This window comes from Myotis myotis, unplaced genomic scaffold (genome assembly GCF_014108235.1).
Source record: "Myotis myotis isolate mMyoMyo1 unplaced genomic scaffold, mMyoMyo1.p scaffold_m19_p_1, whole genome shotgun sequence".
NCBI lineage: Eukaryota > Metazoa > Chordata > Mammalia > Chiroptera > Vespertilionidae > Myotis > Myotis myotis.
Window position 1 is genome coordinate 14,427,564 of NW_023416313.1, and position 22,064 is coordinate 14,449,627.

Consider the following 22,064-nt stretch of genomic DNA (forward strand, 5'->3'; position numbering starts at 1 on the left):
TGGCAAGAACACAGTAAAAGCAGGCAGTTTGGGCAGTTTAATGCAGGCTTCTTGTTAAATAAAGTGTGGCTTGTGTGAGAGTCCCCTATTTACAAATGGCTACTAGGTTCTGCTTTGAAATTTGAGCCCAGTTAGCCACAGGAGCCCTTTTTGGTAGGTATCTTCTTTCTTAGGGTTGACAAACCTAATCCTATGTTTTCCCTAGGAGCAATAGCTCACTATGTGTTAGTTTAGCGTTTGCAACAACTGTAGAGAATACAACTATGGCAAATAATGAGAATCAACTGTAGTGGGCCTGGCGGGTATGGGGGGTGGAGTTTATAGCAGCAAAGGTTAATCAACTGAAAGTTGATCTGTGAGAACTCTTTCACGTTACACAGTTGCTTGGCTCAGGACTTGCAGAACCCCAAGTGGCTATACAGAAAGAAAAATAACTAACCAAATAAAAAAACTTTTCTCAAATCAAAGGGCATAGGGACAGGTAGACTTCTGCCTTCTGTGGTCTGAGACAGCAGGAGGCCTGTGACATGACTTGGAAAGTGGGGCTCTTTTCTTGATATATGAAAAGCCAGACCGGTGGCCTGAACTTTAAGTAATAAAACACCACGGTGGTTTTCCCTTCACAATCCGCTTCACTGAGCACTTAATTTAGAATCACACAATTATGTTTGCTTAATGCCAATTAATTATTAAACATGTTTACTCAGGTCTGACAGCCATATAAGAGAGTCATCGTTTATATACTGGATGCCTGTTAAGCTTCAATAAATATGTTAACAATCATTTGGTGTTTAATGTGCATACCATATCGGCTATTAAACCTCAGGGCTAGACTGGTTGAAACACTTATTTTTAAAGTGAGGCCCAAGTTGGTGATAGCTGGATCATTAGTTGGATTTGACACTCAAGTGCAATCAGCCGAAGGGGCCCATGGAGTGCCACGCAGCAGGACTGGCAGGGCCCAGGAAGAGGTCTGCCTTCCCAGCTGACAGCTCAGAGGCCCTGAAGTCCCCCTACCTCGGGGTTCACCTCCTGGCCCCACAGTCTGTAAGCTGTGCCACCTCAAACATGTGCCTGATGTCTCTGAGCCTTAGCATCCTTCACTGTAAAAATATGACAACAATAGTATAGCTTCTTACTGTTATTAAATACACAGTTAACTTAGGGAATTCAAATATATGTGTTTGGCAAAAAAAGATGGGGTGAGGGGGGAGAGGAGTAAGAGAGAGATAGAGAAGAAAGACTGAGAGAAAAATAAAAGTTTCAAAAATTGGGTGACTTTACGCTCCCCAGCTTTCAGTGTCCCAGACGGGGAGGCGGGCAAAATCATACTGTTCATATTTATACAGAATACCACTGTTCAGCTCTACACATGGCCATGTGCCCTGAACTTTACGGAAAATCTAAGAGTCCATCAGGGGAATTTTGTCTAGACACAAGTTCCTGCCTCTCACATGCTGACTTCAGAACCTAATCCTACATGAGAGAAGATGGGATTTCTCTGCGATACTTAGCACAGCCCCTGGAACAGAAAAAGTGCTCCATAATGTGAGCTGCTGTTACAACTATCATCGGGATGATGGCCATTGTCACCCTCCACGTAAGTTTCCCCACAAAGGCCCACAGCTGGAGAAAGCAGAGCCCCCACACCAGCCTTATCTGTAGACCGCAGGCGATGATGATTTCCCCTCTTGGAAAAGGCCAGGAAGCAACTGCTCTAGGCACTTAATTCCCACAAACATAGGGTCAGAGCTGCTCAGCCCGCCTCCCAGAGCCAGCCCTGGACGTGGCTCAGTGCCCTAGGCATGCGCGCACTGCCATCAGCGGATGCATTCATTTGGTGACTTAGATGGAAATAAACATTTATGAATGAATTATGGGTGTGAGTCGTCAGCTTATGGATGAGGCGCAGCTGTAGCTGGAATGTGGCTGAAGGGACTTGAAATGAAGGGGCCGAATGGCTCTTAGGTGCCCATCCCCCACCTGCCCATTGAGTCCAACTCCCCACTCAAACTCCAGTCCTCCTCAAGGCCCCTGGCTCAGAATGACCCCCTCCTTCCCTGATCTCTTCTCAGGCTTCATCCCTCACAGCCTTCACCATTCTCTCTCCCCTCCTGTCATCTGCCTGAATCCATCTCCCCTCCTAGACAGTGAGGGGCAGCCAGGGGTAGGAGCAGGCACTCCCCTCCAGGTGCTATCTGCGCTCAGATTCTGCTTCTGCTGATCTAGTCACTTTTTCAGCAGCCATCAAACCTCACTGGGCCCCAGGGGACTTTTTTTAAAAAATGGAAATTATCTTAGTCCATTCCGGTGGCTATAACAGAATATCATAGACTCGGGGGCTAACAAACACAGACACGCATTTCACACTGTTCTGGAGGCTGGGACCTCCAACATCAAGGTGCCCCCCGACTTGGTGTCTAGTGAGAGCCCGCTTCCTGGTTCATGGGTGGCTGTTTGCTCATGTGGCCGAGAGAGCAAAAGTGCTCACTGGGGTCTCTTTTATGAGCACTAATCCCAGGGTAAGAGCCCTGCCATCATGATCTAACCTCCCCACCTCCAATGCCATCACACTGGGATTAGGCATCAACAGATGACTCTCATGGGGGCACATTCAGTCTATACTAAGGCTAAAGCGACCCTGTAGATAGCGCAGCTATGAATGGCTGCCCAGCCTGTACACCACACAACTCCAACTCCGGGGCCTCCGTCTTCTAAATATGAAGATATAAGGCAGTGATTTTCAACCGGTGTGTTGCAAGAATATTTACGACATGCAACACCTGACTATGTAGTCAGGGGCAGTGACCTCCTTTCCCTTCGGTTGTCAAATAAAAAAATGACAACAGCCAACACAATAATAGCTGCCCGTTGTGAATGAATCAAAATTATACCTATTTTGGGGGTCAGATCAGCAAAATCTTTTTTTTTTTTTTTTTGCTGTGCCTCAGAATTTTAGTGATTAGTTTATGCATGCCACAAGAAGAAAAAGGTTGAAAATCGCTGCTATAAGGCAAGGACCAATGTTGATGTAACTCTCGCTATTGACTTGACTTGTATTGTTGGTGTAGAGCTCTGAAAGTGAAATCCCCAGTCACAGTTAGTCTGGTTACAGTTTGTATAAAGTGCCTATTTGCCAGGGTTACTGGGAGGGTCAGATGAGAGAACTGTTGAAGGATGCAAATGCTAGCCCTTCCTCACCCCCAATCCTGTACACGGATGCAAACAGCTCACCTAGGAAGAGGTCAGCACCGAAAGGCACTTACTAAACATTCGTCGGGCAGAGTGTTGTGCCAGGCAGCTTAATTAACAAGGCCCTGACTAGCTTTACTTTTCCTGTTGTTTTTCTCCACACCCTCTCCTGCTGCCCTGACTTCTGAGAGACCCTCGATAAAACTGAACACGAGAGCTTAAAAGGTCCCACGTGGGCAACTCTGTTGGGCATACCAGAGACCAAATTTCTAGTCCAGTTCTAGCTTTAAATAGAAGCATTTGTCACTTAAAAAACAAACAAACAAAAAACACAAATACACGCACAAAAGAACAACACAGACCCAGCAGTTTTCACTTTCTCTCTCCAGGGCTCTGGAGATCACCGTGCACACATTCATTAGTGTATATCGATGTTGCCCAGCTAATGAGCACCCAATTTGGGCCAAACAACATGCTAGAAGTTTCCTTCACATGACGCTTTCAGTGGCTTTTCACTGCACCGGAATGAATGCCTCTGCCCTTTGGAGGCTAATGAGCTGCTCCCAGCCCACCTCCAACCCCATGGCTAACGCTCCCTTGTTCTGTTCTTCAGCCACCCTGTGCCTCAAATACACCAGGCTCCTGCTTGCCTCGGGGCCTTTGCACTTCCCCTGCCCTTGGATTAGCCCGCCCACATGTCTGCCCAGAGCCCATCCTTTTGTCTCCTTCAGGTCTAAGATTAAATGCCACCTCCTCGGACACGTCTTCCTTGGACACTATCACAGAAGCTCTTTACCTGCAAGGTACTCTTCCTTTCACCTCCCTGCCCTGCTGTCTTCATCGTACTCACAGACATGACCGCCTTCACCTGCGTGTGCGCTCCCCACTGTCAGCTGCCCCCCAACAGGAGCCTTGCCTGTCATCTGCGCTGAAATAGCTCGGCACTCAGAGCAGTGTCTGGCTCTCCCAGGGGCCTCAAGTGCTCCTTAAATCAGGGACCTCTCATTTGATGCTTCCCACAACTCCAGGAGTCAGACACTGTCCTCCCCTCTCTATGGCTGAGAACCCCCTGGGGGCTCTAAAGCCAGGTCTCCTCACCCAGGACCTGCTCAGCTCAGGAGCAGCCCTCACCCAAGGTTTCAGTCTTAACACTCAGAGCAAACACACACACAGAACTACCCGCCAGGCCCTGTCCTGAGTGCTTATACATGTTAACCCATGTAAGTCCAACAAGCACCTTATGAGGTGCTGACACTATCCTCATTTCAGGCGAGAAACTGAGACACACAGACAGAGTAACTTGCCCACATTGGACCTCACCAATGGCAGGGCCAGGCATGGAACCCTGGCCGTCTAGGGTCCTAGAGTTTCTGCTATGCTGCCTCTCTCCACAACAACAACAATACTGCACAGTGCCCCCACCGTGGAGTGTGTTCTGTGCTTTGTATAACTTCTGCTGTTTCATCCTCACAAAAGGCTCACTGGCCCCAAGCTGGGCCTCTACCACCCCAAGCTCCACCTACAGGATCTCCTCACCTCTTCCCCGGGTTATGTGACCACCTCCCACCATGGTTCCTTCAGAGCTACACGTGATTAGATAGATATGCCTTCCCAATATAAACAGTGCCCCCCTTCCGCCAGGCTGCCCGCTACACAGTCTGTGTTTTACTTAGCACAGCGGTTACCAACCTGTAGGTCGCGACTCCTATGGTTGTCAAACGACCCTTTCACAGGAGTCGCCTAAGACCATCCTGCATATCAGATATTTACATTACGATTCATAACAGTAGCAACATTACAGTTATGAAGTAGCAATGAAAATAATGTTATAGTTGGGTTACAACATGAGGAACTGTATTTAAAGGACCAGAAGGTTGAGAACCACTGATGTAGCACTTACTTAGCATCTTCTGACATGGTACGTCGTGCAGCAGTGCCCCTTCTCTGAGGGGCAAACGTTCCAAGACTGCTGGGGGATGCCCGAAACTTCGGATAGTACCAAACTCTACATGTACCATAGTTTTTCCTATACACACAGACCTATCCACTTAAAGGAAGCAATGTACAGCTTCTCTTTGACATATCCAAATTGCTAGCATCATACTCTTGTCACTTGTGGCCATTAGTAAGTCAACTACAGGTGACTTAAGCACAAGCACTGTGACATCAGGATCTGATCGCCGAGATGACTACTAAGTGCCTGATGGGCAGGGAGTGTATGTGATGCAGAGACACTGGACAAAGGGATGATTCATGTCCCTGTGGGATGGCTGGAGATTTCACCCTGATACTCAGAACCACATTCAATTTAAAATATATTAATTTTTTTATTTCTGGAATTATCCATTTAATGTTTTTGGACCATAGCTGACCACAGGTAACTGAAACTGTGGAAAGCAAAACCACAGGTAAGGAGGGTCTAGTGTATTTCATCAAACGTTAAGTCTCTATCAACTTTGAGACCCACCATTATGCACCTCTAAAAGGAATACAAAGTGCCCATCGTAACTACATTGGCAACTGACTAGGTCAGAGGTGTCCACATGTGAAAGCTGTGCATCTCAGAATCTGGGAAATATGATTGTGGGGAAGCACGGGACTTGGTTGGAAAGTCTGTATGGGGGAATCTCCAAAAGGTTGGGGGCCTCTCGGGGGACCTTGCTGAAGGTGGGAGGCCATGCCTTGATTTTTCCAAACAAGTCTGAGCCCCCGGGTGTTTTATTGGAATCTTTATATTTAGACTTCAAAACATCCTTGCTTAAAGACACTACAGACGCATGTGTCCTCTCAAGGATGCTTACCCTGCTATTAGTATCTAATAATTAATTTTAGTTCAAGCTGTTACTACAATAAAAGCCTAAGGAGGCAGGTGAACGGATCTGTCTGGTTCCTTTAGCCAGGCGGTCCCTTAGCCCTCTCTTCCACAGAAATGTGTGTCAGGGTAATCATTCATCCATCACTCAGGATCTGCTGGTCAGTCCCAACAAATGATATCAATATTTATTTGCTTACTGTCCATCAGTCCCCACTAGAATGGAAGCCCTATGAAAGCAGGGACTCACTACTGTCCTATCCCCAAAGCGTATAGTCAAGTTCCCAATAAAGATGTGTTGAAATGAACTGAACCGCCTGCCATAAGGCAAGTACTACTATTATCTCCACTGTACCAATGAAAACAACTAAGGCACAGAGAAGTCAAGCAACTGACACAAGATCACACAGCTAGGAAGGTCCTGTACGACCTTCAGACAATTCAATACACACTGCTCCCAGAGCCACAATCTTTAGTATCCCACCAAATAGTGTGAAAGCTGCTTCAATTTCTCTTTACTTTAGTAGACTTTGGGCATGGTTACTATAAGATCAGTCTTGGGCAGAGATCTCTTTCAGAACCAGTTCTCTACTAAGAAGTGTAATTACAACATATGGTCTAAGGGATTAAAGTCCAAAACTGTGCTGTATTGGTCTCATGGGCCATCCAGGCTACAAGTTCACATAAGCCAGGGCAGGCTCAAAGATGGTCTCTGAGACCAAATGCAAATAACTCATTTGCCAATAAAACATTAGGGGATGCTGAACCAGTCCAGTTGCTCGCTGACCCAGCTGAGTACTACCTGTAGTTCACAGTCAAGATCCCAGTTCGAGTGAGATACGATGTGGCTGGAGCGAGTGAAGGGCTCTTATCCCTCATTTCAGTTCTCTGTAATTTCTGTAATGCCCTGAGGTGAGAGCTTTCCAATAGAGCACCCTCTTCATTGGGGTTTCCACAGGACGGGACAACTCTGAGCTTTAAGCATCAAGAGAAACTGTTTACAAAGAGCTCCCTGGCCCCTCGTCCTGGACCGTGACAAACATCCACAGCCGAGCTCTTTTTCTTTTCTTTTTTTTTTTAGTGAAGTCTACTTTAATTAGTCACCTGCATGCTCACTGGTCTGTCTTTACTGGCTCGTGGCTTTGACTTAATTGGTTTCCTCACTGGATCTATTCAAAGTCCCACGTCAGTAGAGGTACGGTCACAGAAGGGCTCCATTGTTTTATGGTGCCAACACCAGATAAAACAGAGGCACTGAAAGACGTCAGCTGGGGCAACATAAAGCTCATTATTAAGGGCGAAACCTGGGGTTTATGGAATGTCACAAAGAGCTCCATTTAAGCTGGCAGCGGGGCTCAGGAAGTGCAAATACATGTGCCCGTCAGGAGCGCTGCCCCCTGAACCTTCTTGCTTTGGAAAACCTCACACCGCCCTATGGTTCTTCTGCACTAAGGTGCCAGACTCTGCAAATGAAGAAAAACAAAAGCCAATGAACACGAAGACCAGATGCTGGCTGTCTCCACGGGAACATGAGTTGCGGCTCCTGGCGTATCTATTAGGTGCTTATTCCACTAGGGCAGTGGTTCTCAACCTTCTGGCCCTTTAAATACAGTTCCTCATGTTGTGACCCAACCATAAAATTATTTTCGTTGCTACTTCATAACTGTAATGTTGCTACTGTTATGAATCATAATGTAAATATCTGATATGCAGGCTGGTCTTAGGCGACCCCTGTGAAAGGGTCGTTTGACTGCCAAAGGGGTTGCAACCCACCGGTTGAGAACCCCTGCACTAGGGGCACACAAAATGCAAGGAAGCTTCCAGAACTCTGCCCCAAAGCAGTAAAGCTGGTGCTGGCAAAGTTGGGAGTGGTGATGAGGAGGGCTGAGTTCTGGGGGGTCATCTGCCGGGCTTCTTGTCCCCGTCTCTGTCTCCGTGGGAAGGCGCACACCCAGTCCACTGGAAACAGTTGATCCATGGGAAGGAAGACCTGGAAAGATTTCTGGTGGAAATCAAGAGGATTCTAAGCTGATCTGGGTCTGTGTCGTGCTAAACACACCAGCAATGTTTACCCTTGTGGAGTGCTTATTGGGTGCCAGGCACTATGCTACACACTTTACAAACACTTAATATTGCATGCAAACACACACACACACACACACACACACACACACACACACACACAATCGTTAACATTTTCTCGCTTTCTCTTTTTCCCCAGCACTAACCACTGTCTAATGACCTCACTTGTCTATTTTATTTTCTTACTGTCTGTCTTCCCAACTAGAACATAAGCTCTGTGAGAACGAGTACCTTGTCTTTGTTATTCCTTATGTTTCCTTAAACCTTAGAGCATGAATCAACACATAACAAGGCCCCAATTCTGTGTTCATGAGTGAATGATGAAAACTGACAACGATTCCATCAGAGGTATTACTATTCCCTTTTTACAGATGAGGAAACTGAGGCCTTGAGAGAATACTAACTTTCCCAAGGCCACAGAGACTATAACTGACAGAGCTAGAACATAAACCTGTCTCTAAACATTTCCAAAGATGGACCTATTGCACCATAGAGTGAGTCCTCAAGGTCATCAATAGGTTCCTGGACACTGACTTTAAGCGAAACGACGTATAGCGAAACTAATTTTATCATAGATTAATGGATATAAACAAGAGTCAAGTTCCTACAGCCTATTTCTGGTCACAGAAACATCACCAAATTTCTAAATAAAGACCCAAAGTATTGAAATAAACATGAACTACACATACATTTAAGCAAGATTAATAGAAACAAGTGAAGATAGTTCTTTTCCAGCCCACTGATTCCAGTTCAGGGTCAAGGTGGCTGGAGCCTATCCTGGCTGCTCAGAGTGCAAGACAGGACTCACCTGGACAGGATGCCCTTCCATCTCAGGGTACATCACTCCCCCATACCCACTGGGACAGTGTAGACTCTCATGTGTACATCTTTGGGATGTAGGAGGAAACTGAGTGCCCAGAGAAAACCCATGTAGGCATGGTGAGAACATGCAAACTCCATGTGGACAGTGGCCCCAGCCAGGAATCAATTTTTTTCTCATTAATTTTATAATAAAATGAAGTTGAACGAAACACTATTCAAAGACCTGCTGTCCTACACTACGCCACTTGGCAGAACCAGGGGCAGGCTGGAGCTGGCTCTTTCTGGAGTGGCCAATCTTTCCAACTCCAAGGTCGGTGATGTCACTTGGGGAGCCTGACATTTGTCATGGCATCAGTAGTTACACTGTGGAAATTAGCAAAGAGAAACCAGCCAGGCTTCCTCTTTCAGAGACCCAGCTGGCCGACCCGCTCACCTTTGGATATTGGCGATTCAGATGTGTTCTGCTAGCTTTGTTGATGGACTCTTACTAATCCTTACATTCTCAGAATCCTCCTTCTTCCTCCAGGTCCTCTTCCCCTGATCCTGCACTTTTCCTAATGCCCAGACCAGGAAGCCGGCAGACCCTAGGGCAGGAAGGGGAGCAGCCATTCCTCAGTGGGTTGCTTTCAGACCTGAGGCCCCGCATGGGCCGCTGGGTCTTTCCACATCATGAATTGGTCCTTATTCCTTATAGACTGACACACCAAGTTTCCCAGGGTGATTTGGTGGGGAGGGGAGGGGGCATGATGGGGTGTCTTCCTAGCCCCACAGGCCTCCTCTTTCATCGTTAATCTTTCAGAACTAGAATTATCAAGGCAGGGGAGGGTATATAGTAGATTTCCCATCTTGCACCTTTCATCTGGTTTGGATTGGGGGTGTATGTCCACCTGGGAGCCCCAGGAAATTCTTGGGCACTGTTCAGAGGAACGGCAGCGGGTGTTTGGTCACAGGACCCCATTGTCCCAGAACCCTGCCCCCAACCCCACAGGAGTGCTAAGCTGTTTGTAAGCCAGGGTGGCAACAAATCTTTCAAGAGGCTGTTTGAAAATGCTTTATGGCACATGGGGTTACAGGCTCTAGCTGAACAAATGGGAAAATTAGTCTACCTTAAAATATCCAAGGCAAGTCATTTCCTATCACCTTGTTTCTTAAATGTACTTAACACCCAGAAGCTGGGCTTCCCAAATATGGATGAGGGTCATCAGTTAAAATGGCAACTGGGAGATAAAAATCTTCCACTTTAATGGCCACTCATAAAAGGATTCCGTCAGCCCTCTGTTTGGAAAGTGGGGAGCTGGGACTAACAGCGGCAGTCATTAAGTCTTCTAGACTTTAACAGGCTTCGGCTCTTGAGCTGGCCAATGAGCAGGACCTTACCTGCGTCCACCACGTCCACCACAGCTCAGCATCAAACCCTCTGCTCTCCACGGGCCTTCCCCAGGTCTCACGCCTTGGGTTTGTCTTGTTTTGTTGTTTTCCTCTGATGAAACAAATGATTTGCTTTTCTAGCTCCTTTCTCCAAATTTCTAAACTGTTCCTCGCCCCATGAAGAGAGTTACTATTGACAACCAGAGTGACAGTGAGTCCACTCATTTTCTTGTATTCTTTTTCCTTTTTTGAACGTTTTTGCTCTTCTTTTCCCTCCCTTTATTCGTTCATTTCATTCATTCACTCATTCATTTATTCCATTCCATTCCTTCATAAGGATTTATCAAATAATGTCTACTGATTAGGAACTAAGAATGTTAATTCCTAGGGATAGGGTAGTATACCAGTCAGGAATCTGGCCTGCAAAGAGCTTAGTTACTCGTGGGAGTGGGGAGACCACACAAGTGGAAGCAGAGGGGAGAGAGCAGAGCATTGTGGGCCTGCTCCTAAGAGGTAGAGAAGGCTGCATTGGACCTATGACCTGAAAGATGAGCAGGAGTTTGCAAGGGAAGCAAAGGGTAAGAGTGTACCAGACAAGCAAACAACAGGTGCAAAGACCTGAGGCACAAAGCAGTTCAGCTTAGCAAAGGCGCTGAATTAGTGCTGAAGGGTGGAAGGATGAGGAGATTAGTGGTTAGCGATGTGGCTGGAAAAATCAGCAAGAGCTAAATAATGGATGGTCTAGCGCATGATGGCAAGAAGATGGGACTGGATCCAGAGAGCCATGAGAAGGTTGGAGCAGAGAGAGGCACGATGAATAAAATGACAATAATGAAGGATTAACCAATTCTCCATCACACGGTCACAGCCACCTTTGAACAGGGGCTGCTGAGTTCCTCCAGATGCCTGGTGTCCTTATCAAATGAGTGATCTGGCCTTAAAGTTGATGACTGGGGGTGGGAGGAAGGGGAGGATGGCCATGACTCACAGGGGCCTGACAAGAAACCAGCCCTGGGACTTTAGATGCCAATGAGAATAAATGAAATCCCTGGGGCTCCCCACAATTGGTCCTTTTTGAGGGGGGAGGCTGGACACTAAGATGCAGGGTCTGTTGAACATTATAACATCCTCCCTGCACATTTTGGCAGGCGAATTAGTTCACAGGCCATGAATTTGAGTCCCTAAATTCTAAACCTTGGCTGGGGAAACAACGTTTGATAAATGTGTCCAGCTCCTGGAATAAAGACCCAGAGTATAAGCAAACCATGAAGTTCAGCCTGTGTCACAGCAAGAGAAGCCCTAGACCCCCCCACACACACACACACCTCTCACATACAATGACACACACTCATGCACATACACATACACACACACACCTCACATACAATGACACACACTCATACACATACACATACACACACACACACCTCACATACACTGACACATACTCATGCACATACACACACACACTTGCACATGTATACACACATACTCACACACATATATTCACATATACACATACACTCTCTCTCTCTCTCTCACACACACACACACACACACACACACATGCACACACACCCTCCCTTTCTTTCCTTCAAATATCAGTTGTTAACATCAATTCCTAACATATCTCCTGCCTAAAAGGTATAAAAGTGACCAAAAGATGATGCACACTTAGGAAAGTTGGAGGTGGGGTAGCTCAAGAAGAAAAACACCAGTCAGTCAAGAAGAACCATGAATCCAAACATCACGTTATAAAATGTTTCAGTCTTTCGTGGGTTTATAGTATCTCCAAAACTCCTGTCCTATTTTGTGGGCTTACAGGAAACCACTGCATACACCTCGTTTTATTCTCTAGACAGCCTTACCCTGCTGTTACCACTTGAGATAGTGACAGAGAAGGGCTGGCCTTTAATTACTGGCTGAACACCTAGGTTACAGAGCTCAAATCCTTTTCATGATGCGTAAAGAGGCCTTGATTAGCTTGTTCCTGGCTCATTAGAACCTTTCTTTGGCGTTCTTTCCAACCCCCTACTTCAAGACCGGAATTAGGAGAGCCTAATTTTTAAATACATGCTAAATCTAAGAGGTATGAAAAGTGTTAGAGGCAGATGAAGTGGAGAAGAGGCTATGTAAAGATGACTTCCCACCGGCGGAGCCTCAAGACAGCAGCACCCTGAAATCTGTTGTGGAAAGAGTTCTTGGGACAGCAGACACTTCCATGCATCAAAAAAAAAAAGTGAACAACATTCAAAATGGTGCCTTGTCATAACCAACAACTCCCAGGAGCTATGCCCATCACCACAATCTGTCAAGGAAGTCGGTTGTGTTTAAAACCCATTTCCCATGAAAGCACCCCCTCCCCACCGTGTCGTTTTTTGAGTGAAATTCCAATGGTCATCTCTGTTGAGAGAGCTGCCTCCGGCAGGAGTTAAAAATAAATCTATCTCGGCAAATGGGGAATTGTTCATGGGGACGGAATTAAACTTCAGCACTTCTTCCTTTTCTCAATTGTACTTTTGTTCCTAGCTTTGGCTGGGAGAGAGTGCACACATTTAGTTGGGAGTTTATGAGTTCATATTTTATAATTAACGTTGCCAACAGGGGAGTTTGATTAATACCAAGCGGTGGATTTTGAGCAATGTTCCATACAAATTGCCAAATTTAGCAATAAAATAAATTGGTTATGTGCACATAATTAGTAGGATGACTACTTAAAATTCAAACCGGAATGTGAATAATTCCAAATCATCTGAGCCACAAATCCATTATTTGTATAGAAGGGGGAAAGTATAGCATTTGGGTTTTATTTTGCCCTCAACCACAATGTTATTCATCACCAGGCTGAACATAATGAAACTTCTACAATGAGTTGGGACAATATTTTAGAGCAACCCCGAAACACACACATACGCGTGCACAGGCACACACAAAGGGAATGCCATAAAGGTAAGAAATACTCCACTGTGAATTTTCACTGCAAATGTAAAAATCTATGATAAAATTTTTCAGCAAATGCATTACACGTTCCTGATGTGCTGTCCGTAAACCTTTGGTGCACAATTACTCAGCAGAGCCTTTCCCTTTAAATATTCACGGTACCTTATTGTCACCCTGGACTTCTCCAAGCCTTTGCTGCAGTTCTTTGATTTCTTCTCCCAGGTGTTTATTTCGGTCCTGAGAGTCTCTCAATAGTTGTACAAGGTTAGCCTGGAAATATCAACACATTAGGAGATACAATCAGAAACGGAGGAACGGACAGATGTGACGCTTTATTAGGCTCGAGGAGGCTGGGGTGCAAGCCCGGCTGAGCCACACAAAGCCCATCAGAGGAAAGGCGTGTATGAACGCAGCAAGTGTGCGCATCAGGCCCCGACGCTGCCTGGAGGAAATGAAGTTGGCCGTGAACCTCCATTTGGGGATGTTCTTTGTTTCCAGAATAGCTCACAGGTAAGTAATAAAAAAGTTGTAAAAAAAATAGAAGAGCTCTTCACTAAACATCTTGCAAGTGGATATCGAGTTCAATTCTAAAATCTGGGTCAACAATATAGGAAAAGTTCCATTTCCTTGTTTAGATTGTTCCTCCCACCCCCCTTTCAAATAGATCTTGTTTCATGAACTTTTCTTTGCTACTTCAATGCCCAGAATTTTGATCACATCATGTGCCACAGTTTCAAAAGTCAGGGTCCAGAGATAATTCACGTCTCCTGGGTTGGTTTTCCCACCTTATTCCCAAATAAGGACAATCACCTGCCAGTCTCATCTTCATGACGTCATCCCTTCCTTAAGATTTGCACCCTGCTCAGACCCAGACCCCTCAGCCCGTGTGGGAGGTTGTTCAACCCCACTTCATCTCACACCATGACTGCCCTTTCCCTGTGACGTGTGGGCGCCTTTTACCAAGTTCCCACCCTTCTCCAGGTTCCCCAGATTTGGAATTGTTTGCTCTCCCAGCTATGGGCATGCTTTCATCCACTTAAGCCTGTAACTTATCATTCCACTGAGCCTCATGTGGCTTCCCGTTCTGTGGTACTATTTTGCATTTTGCTAGCTGTCATTTGTTCCAATTCTCACCTTGCTGATTGCATTCTTATCTAACATTAGCAAGAAGACTGCAAGCTACGGAGAGGCAGAGATTCCGTTCTCTGCTTCCTCAGCTATAGGAAGCCTGTGTTCCACCTAATGTTTTAAAGACTCATGATGGCCCAGCCGGTGTGACTCAGTGGTTGAGCATTGACTTATGAACGAGGAGGTCACGGTTAGATTCTGGTCAGGGCACATGCCCGGATTGCAGGCTCAATCCTTAGTGTGGGGCATGCAGGAGGAAGCTGAGCAATGATTTTCTCTCATCATTTATGTTATTCTCTCTCTCTTCCTTGCTGAAATCAATTAAAAAATATATATTAAAAAAAAGACTCACAATGAATAAAAGAGGGAAGGAGGGAGGGAAGAAAGCAAGCAAACAGAATATGAGTCCTGGAAAGGAATCGATCAGAAATCATCACACAGGCATTTTAAAGATTACCTCGTACAGTCCCTTCATGTTATAGCTGAAGAAAGCTCAGGTCCAGAGCCATTAGGACCCTAGTGTAACTGTAGTGGCTAAATCTCCCAAGACTTCAATGCTACCACATTGCAGAATACTCAGGTATGCTAGGTACTCAAAAGAGAATAAAGGTGAAAGAATGTAAAATTAAACCTGGGCTCATCCTTGACTCCTTACTTTATCTCATCTCCCATATCCTCTACACTCAAGGTATCCCCCACCCAAGTCAGCTCCCCTCCAAGCTCCTTGCTGTTCCCCATACATACCAGGCATGAGCCCAGCTCAGCACTGTCGCACTGTTCTCTCTCACTGGAATGCTCTCCCTCCAGAATACCTCTTGGCTCACACACTCACTTTTTCCAGGCCCATGTTTAAAGTTCATGGGATCAAGGGGGCCCACGTAAACCTAAGCCACTTCATCTAATACTGCAACCTGCCCACCTCCGCCCTGAACTCCCAAGCCCATTTCCTTACACTACTTTTGCTTTTCTTCCAGAGCACTTGTCATCTTTTTTTTAAACATGTTTTTATTGATGAGAGAGAGAGAGAGAGAGAGAGAGAGGAGAGAGAAACATGAATGAGAAACATTGATCGGTTGCTTCCTGCACACCCTCTACTGAGGATTGAGCTCACAACCCGGGCATGTGCCTGATCGGAAATCAAAGCAGTGACCTCTTGGTTCATGGGTCAACTCTCAACCACTGGGCCACACCGGCCAGGCAGCACTTGAGCTTACTTTCTGGTTTATTGCTTACTACTTATTTCCTGTCTCCTTCTCCCTGCTAAAATGGAAGTTACATGAAGGGCAAGGAACTTTGTTTTATCTACTGATCTACCTCAGAACCTAGTAGATATTTCATAAATATTTTTCTTAATAAGAGACAATATGCTGAGCCTGGAGGTTGTGATCTCAGTCTGGGAGGGAGCTGGAATGATGACAACAATGACCAACACTGAAACCAGTACCGGCATGGGCCCTTGCATGAAAAAGCCCACTCATCCCCACGTGTTGGGTGTTTCCTTCCACGTCCCGTGTGGAGTAGGGTTCGGTATCTGAAAGAGGAGCCGCAAAACAAATGAGAGAAAAAGACACGAGATAATTTTGCAATATTGGAGGTCCAGGCGGGCAAGTCCAACTCAAGGAGAGGGACTTCCACCCATGCTCAGGCTGCTCCAATCTTTTATTGATCTGGAGTAGCCCTTAGGCAGGTGACCCCCCCATTAACAGGCAGACTAGCCCATCAGCAGGATTTACATAATAATAAATGGGGGAGTAGTTTCAGCTACCACTGTCTGGACAAACAGAGATGGCGCCTAGCTCCAAGCTTTGCTAGGGCTTCAAAGGCACCCAGCCTTGGGGGGGAGGGGCAGTTCCGGGAGTTCTCTGTCTATGCTTATCAGATAGTGAAGGCAATAAACAGTTTCCCACACCACGGGCTGGGTTTAACCAATCCCTGGCTTCTACTCACTTATTTGTGGATGTTACTCAATAATGTGATCTCAGGTTTTTACTACATATTTGCAAAGCTCTTGTAATCGTTGCATTCCAATCCTCCCAGATTCTGTTCTCAGCAGATAAAAATTTGTTGAAGGATGAGAAATGTTAACTCCCACTTTATAGGGAAGAACACAGAGAATCAAGGGACATTGTAATCAACAAGCTATTTTTGGAAATATCAATGGAATCAGAAAGACTAAGTTGGATCCCAGTCCTGCCACTTACTGAGCTGGGTGACCCTGAGTGAGTTTCTTAACCACTTGAGTGTCCCCATCTGTAAAAAGGAGTCACCATATATACTTCATGTGGGGCCTTGATATTAAAATTGAGCAATGAAGGCAGGACACTACCACAGTGCTTGGCATAGATAGGTGCTGGTTCACAGCTGGTTGCCTTCCTTGATTATGTCCTTCCACTTGCCCCAGCTCAACCACACTGGGAACCACTGGGAAGATCTGGCCAAATGCCTCCTTGGGCACAGTTGGCTCCTTTGTGATCCTGGTTCTTCACTGTTCCTTACTCATCTATCTATTTATATAATAAATATTTATTGAGCACCTTCAGCAGTGAGCAATACACATAACCCCTTACCCTTGTAAGCATGCATTTTAACAAATTATATTATAATAGAGGCCCTGTGCACAGGTGGGGTCCCTTGGCCTGGCTGGTGATCAGGGCCGATAGGGGCCATCTTGCCCAGTCCCGATCAGGCCGATTGGGGCTGGCCAGCAGGGGAGGGACTGCAGAAGGTTGGTCGGCCACCAGAGGTTGGCTGGGGAGTGCACTGACTACCAGAAGGAAGCTCCTGCGTTGAGCATCTGCTTCCTGGTGGTCAGTGCACGTCATAGCGACCAGTTGACCGGTTGTTGGGTCGTTCAGTCGTTTGGTCGCTTAGGCTTTTATATATATAGATATATTATATTATATTATATTATATTATATTATATTATATTACATTATATTATATTATATAATGACCAGTAGTTGGATGGTTACCGCTATGGAGAAAAATTGAGCAGGCAAAGGGAACTGAGTGTGCAGGAGAAAGAGCCACAGAGGCCTCACTGGGAAGGCCACCTTTCAACCAAGACTTGGAAAAGGGGCAAGAGTGAGCAAGATCCTTGTGGTAATCCCGGGGGAAGTTCCAGCTACTGGCTTCCCTCTCTCCCTCTCCCCATCACATCGAAAACTTCCACTTTGGAGAGCAGTTCACCCCAGAGACTACATGAAGTGGACAGAGGATTCAGTTCTTGATTTTTTTTTCCAGTTCTTTTCCTGGTTCCACCCCTTCCTCCTGTAGGTCTTCTTTCTCAGCACAAACTGTCACAGGTGGGCAGCCTCTGCTTTTCCTCCATGCAACTCCAAAACATTTCCCAGACGTTTGCTTAGCAAGCATAATCCCTTTCCACCAGAGAGGGGGACATGCCCCAGGCCCAGTAACCAGGCCAGAGGAGGGGAGGAGCCCAGGGCTGAAGGCAGCCTCCCAGGGCCCACTGCCACCAGCACATGGTCAGGCATCTCAGCACCCCATCTGCAGGACATACAGCAAAATCCACCTTCACAGCACCTGCCTTTTCTTCAGCGGCAGAAGAGATGCTCAGAGAGACATGCTTATAGTAGTAATAGTGAAAACTTCATAAAAGACAAACAATTGCCCCAAAACTGCAATGCCCTAACCTTCCCTGTTTGAATCGATAATGGCTTGAGACTCTCAGGTGGGGTGGATGTTCGCCCACCAGCATCACCGCAGTATCTAAGTCAGTACAACTCCACATGTCCACGGTGAAAGACTGGTTCTCTACCTCTACTCCATCACAAACAAGCACTGTTACAAAATATAATAGAAATCAACTACTAGGAAAATGAATTTAAGATATCAAGACTCCAAGTGTTTGTTAGATTCAAAAATCCTGCTGTCTGCCCAGCCAGCGTGGCTCAGTGGTTGAGCATCGACCTATGAACCAGGAGGTCATGGTTCGATTCCCAGTCAGGGCACATGCTGGGGCTGCAGGCTCGATCCCCAGTGTAGGGTGGGCAGGAGGCAGCCAATCAATGATTCTCTCTCATCATTCATGTTTCTATTTCTCTTTTCCTCTGCCCTCCTCTCTGAAATAAATAAAAATATATTTTAAAAAAAACCTGCTGTCAGATTGCTGTCAAAGTTTCTGAACACTTCCTCTTCATTTCTGCACTGAGCTTGTCCAGCAACAGCAGCCTGAGCCGGGCACTGGTCCTTGGGCATCACTTTGAACAGCGCTGAGCTCAGCGATGCTCCACAGGGTTTAGACCTCAGAACAGGGCAGGCACCTGGTATATACCTCCAATGATACATAAAGCAGAGAACAGGGCTGCTTCAGGGAACAGCGATTCAGAGACCCAGTGATGTGACTGTCAAACATGATTTACTCTGCAGCCTGGCTCAAAAGAAATCTACCAAAATAAAATCAGTAGCGTCTACAGTGGCTGCAAAACAATAGTCAATCAAGTGAGTTCACAGTAAATCTACACCAGCTTTAAAACTGACCCCTGGGGTAGGCTGGGGTGGGGAGGTATCCTGTGTTAGGGAAGGTAACTTGTAATTTTCTTCTACGTTTCACAGGCTGGAGTACTTGTCAGCACACAATTCTTTCCTATTCATCAGGCCTTCCACCTCCACTCCTGAACAATAACTCTGAAAACTAGACAACCACTATTCTGATACGGTGCCTAACACCTTAAAGAACAGGAAGAAAGAAAGACAAGAGAAGTGGTACATTTCAAAGCACTCAAAATAGAGGAGAAAAGTTCACACCATTTTTTTGGCCAAAAATAATGCCTGTGACTCACACACATTCACTGTAACAACCCACCCAGCGAGCACGGGACGCCTGCTTGTAATGTATCAGCCATGCAGAGCGTGTTGTCTCCATGTTATCAGGAAGGACTCTGTGACCATCAGTTTAGAATAGCAGCTCTGGGTGCAGGAAATGTCAGGGGAAGGTGGCAGATGCTGGGAAGGATTTCACAGGGAAAGAAAACAAAGCTGAGAGATTATTTTCTCTAAACCTCTGGGGCAGGTGGGAGCATGAATAGCAGAACATGAAAAGGTTTAAAGAGAAGCCTACTTTCAATATTCAGATCTAGCCAAGGCCGACAGGAACGGTTGACATTTTAGCTCTGATCATAGCGGAATGCTGAATACGGTGGGATATATTGCAGAATGCATATATTTGAAGTTCCTCTTTTTGGCTAGAAGTTGATCTATTAAAATAGGGATGCAGAAGGGAGGGGAGAGAGAGTTGATGAAAATACAGCCAGGAGGCCTGAGGCTGAGAGGATATCACAGCTCTCCATTCCGACATACCTTCCTTTGTCACAGGAAGAGCTCAACCCCCAGTTACCACGGATGTCTGCAGAAGCTTTGCCAAGGCCAGCCCCCGCTGCGGGAAAGGTGGGGCCCACAGAAATTCTCTCTGAACAGAGGTTAAGACGATACCCGATGGCTGTTGTGAAGGCAGAGCCCTGGGACCAGAGAGGCCAGTGATCTTCTCACCCCAGTGCTCCCTCTGCTTGGCTGCAGAAGTTCCCACGGGGGCAGATGCGCCCTGTGAGCAATGAGAGTCTCTCCAACTCTCCCCAAGTCCTACTGCATCCTGTGAACTCCAGCATGAAATATTCATAAAATCATATGCCTTTTCTTCCGTTAATCGCTCTCCTGTTAGTTAGATTTGCAGGCCCCCATTCACGGAACCTAGGAGGGCAGAGGATAAGAACAACATCCCTGCCTGTACCTCTGTTTCAATTCCCTTAGAAACGCCGCAACATGTGTCAGCACCGTTTACACTCTAGATGCAATACGTTCTTTCAACTTACAAAAAGCGATGGGAGATTCGTGAAAAATGATGCCTCATGCTTGGCAGTGACGATCATTGTTAGGGCCTCCTGTTTCCAATGACCGAGTAACCATCACTGGTCCCAAGGAGGGGGTTTCAGGATGCGAGTTGGAGGAGACAGCCCTGAATCTCTGAGACGGGAGAAACGGATTCGCATAGACCATCTTCTCCCCGATGTCAGAATGAAAATATGGTTGCAAGCGGGTCAGAATAAGTCATTCCAAAAATATGCCACTATGTTGTAGAGATTATTTTGAGCTGAAGAAATTGAGAATCAACAGATACGGAGAGCTCTCCTTCCTCCCCTTGCTTGCCTGAAAGCAGGGCATACATTTCCTTTTGTGAGCATGTCCTATCAGCCCCAGTACCAGAAGAAGAGCGACTCTTATCACCCGAGACTGAGAGTGGGCACCATAAACAACCCTAATTAAAATAACCCTCATCTCAAGTTAGTTTCCACATATATTTCCTAGTCACTTTCCCACAATTTGTCATCCCTTGAAGCCCAAACCCCATCCTTTTGTTAGAATCTAAACTAATAAAAGACAAACATGCAAATTGACCATACCTTTGCTACACCTTAAGCCACACCCACCAGCCAATCAGAGTGACTATATGCAAATTAACCCAACCAAGATTGCGGCCAGCAGCCACAGAGCTGGAGCAAGCAGGAGGCTTGGTTGCCCCAGTGATGGAGGAAGTCAAGCTTCCTGGCCACAGCGGATCTGAGCTCCACTCAAAGCGACAAAGTTTCAATTATAGAAGGTAAATAAACCCCAGATACCAGCTTTAAGCCAGCCGTGGCCATGGAGCTGGAGCCTTGGGTTGCCCCTGGTGATGGAGGAAGCCAAGCCCTGGCTGGCTCTGAGCTCCACTCCAGGCTACAAAGTTTCAATTACAGAAGGTAAATAAATCCCAGGAAAAAAAAGAAAAAAAGGAGAGGCTGGGAGCTTCCATCGCCGGGGAGGCTTGGCCAGCCTGAAAACGGCCCTCAGCCCCTCACCCAGACTGGCCAGGCACCCCAGTGGGGTCCCCCTACCCTAAAGGGGGTGTGCCCAGCCTAAAAACAGCCATCAGTCCCTCACCCAGGCTCGTCAAACTTCCATGGGGTAAGGGTCCCCACTGGGGAGGGGGGCTTGACCAGCCTGCAAAAAGCCATCAGCCCCTCACCCAGGCTGGCCAGGCACCGCAGTGAGACCCCCACCCTGATCCGGGACACCCTTCAGGGCAAACCAGCTGGCCCCCACCCATGCACCAGGCCTCTATCCTATATAATAAAAGGGTAATATGCAAACTGACCCTAACAGCAGAACGACTGGGAATGACTGGTCACTATGGCACACACTGACCACCAGGGAGCAGATGCTCAATGCAGGAGCTGCCCCCTGGTGGTCAGTGTGCTCCCACAGGGGGAGCCCTGCTCAGCCACAAGCCAGGCTGATGGCTGCCAGTACAGTGGTGGTGCTGGGAGCCTCTCCCGCCTCCTCAGCAGCACTAAGGATGTTAGACTGCAGCTTAGGCCTGCTCCCCGCTGGCAAGTGAACATCCCCCAAGGGCTCCCGGGGTGCCAGCGGGATGTCTGATTGCCAGCTTAGGCCCAATCCCCCGGGGAGTGGGTCTAAGCCAGCAGGTGGTCATCCCCTGAGGGGTCCCAGACTGCGAGAAGGCACAGGCTGAGCTGAGGGACCCCCCCGCCCCCTGAGTGCACAAATTTTTGTGCATTGGGCCTCTAATGGCATATAAGCCCCCACCCAAGTCTAGCCAGTTCATTGAGTTTCCCTTTTCTATAAATTCCCTTCCACATAAAATATTCATAAAATCATGTTTTCTCCGGTTAATCACTCTCCTGCTAGTTAAATTTGCAGGCCCCCA

The 22,064-nt window shown here is 46.8% G+C and overlaps 1 protein-coding gene across 6 annotated transcripts in view; it reads right to left on the bottom strand.

The window, feature by feature from the left end:
- The window catches only part of CCDC149 (coiled-coil domain containing 149), a 100,511-nt gene that overhangs the window by 37,207 nt on the left and 41,240 nt on the right, over positions 1 to 22,064 (bottom strand). For all 6 annotated transcript variants that reach the window (XM_036330233.1, XM_036330248.1, XM_036330256.1 and 3 more), the window contains exon 4: positions 13,379 to 13,486. In XM_036330233.1, coding sequence (XP_036186126.1) covers positions 13,379 to 13,486 — 108 coding nt within the window. The remainder of the gene's footprint in view (positions 1 to 13,378; positions 13,487 to 22,064) is intronic.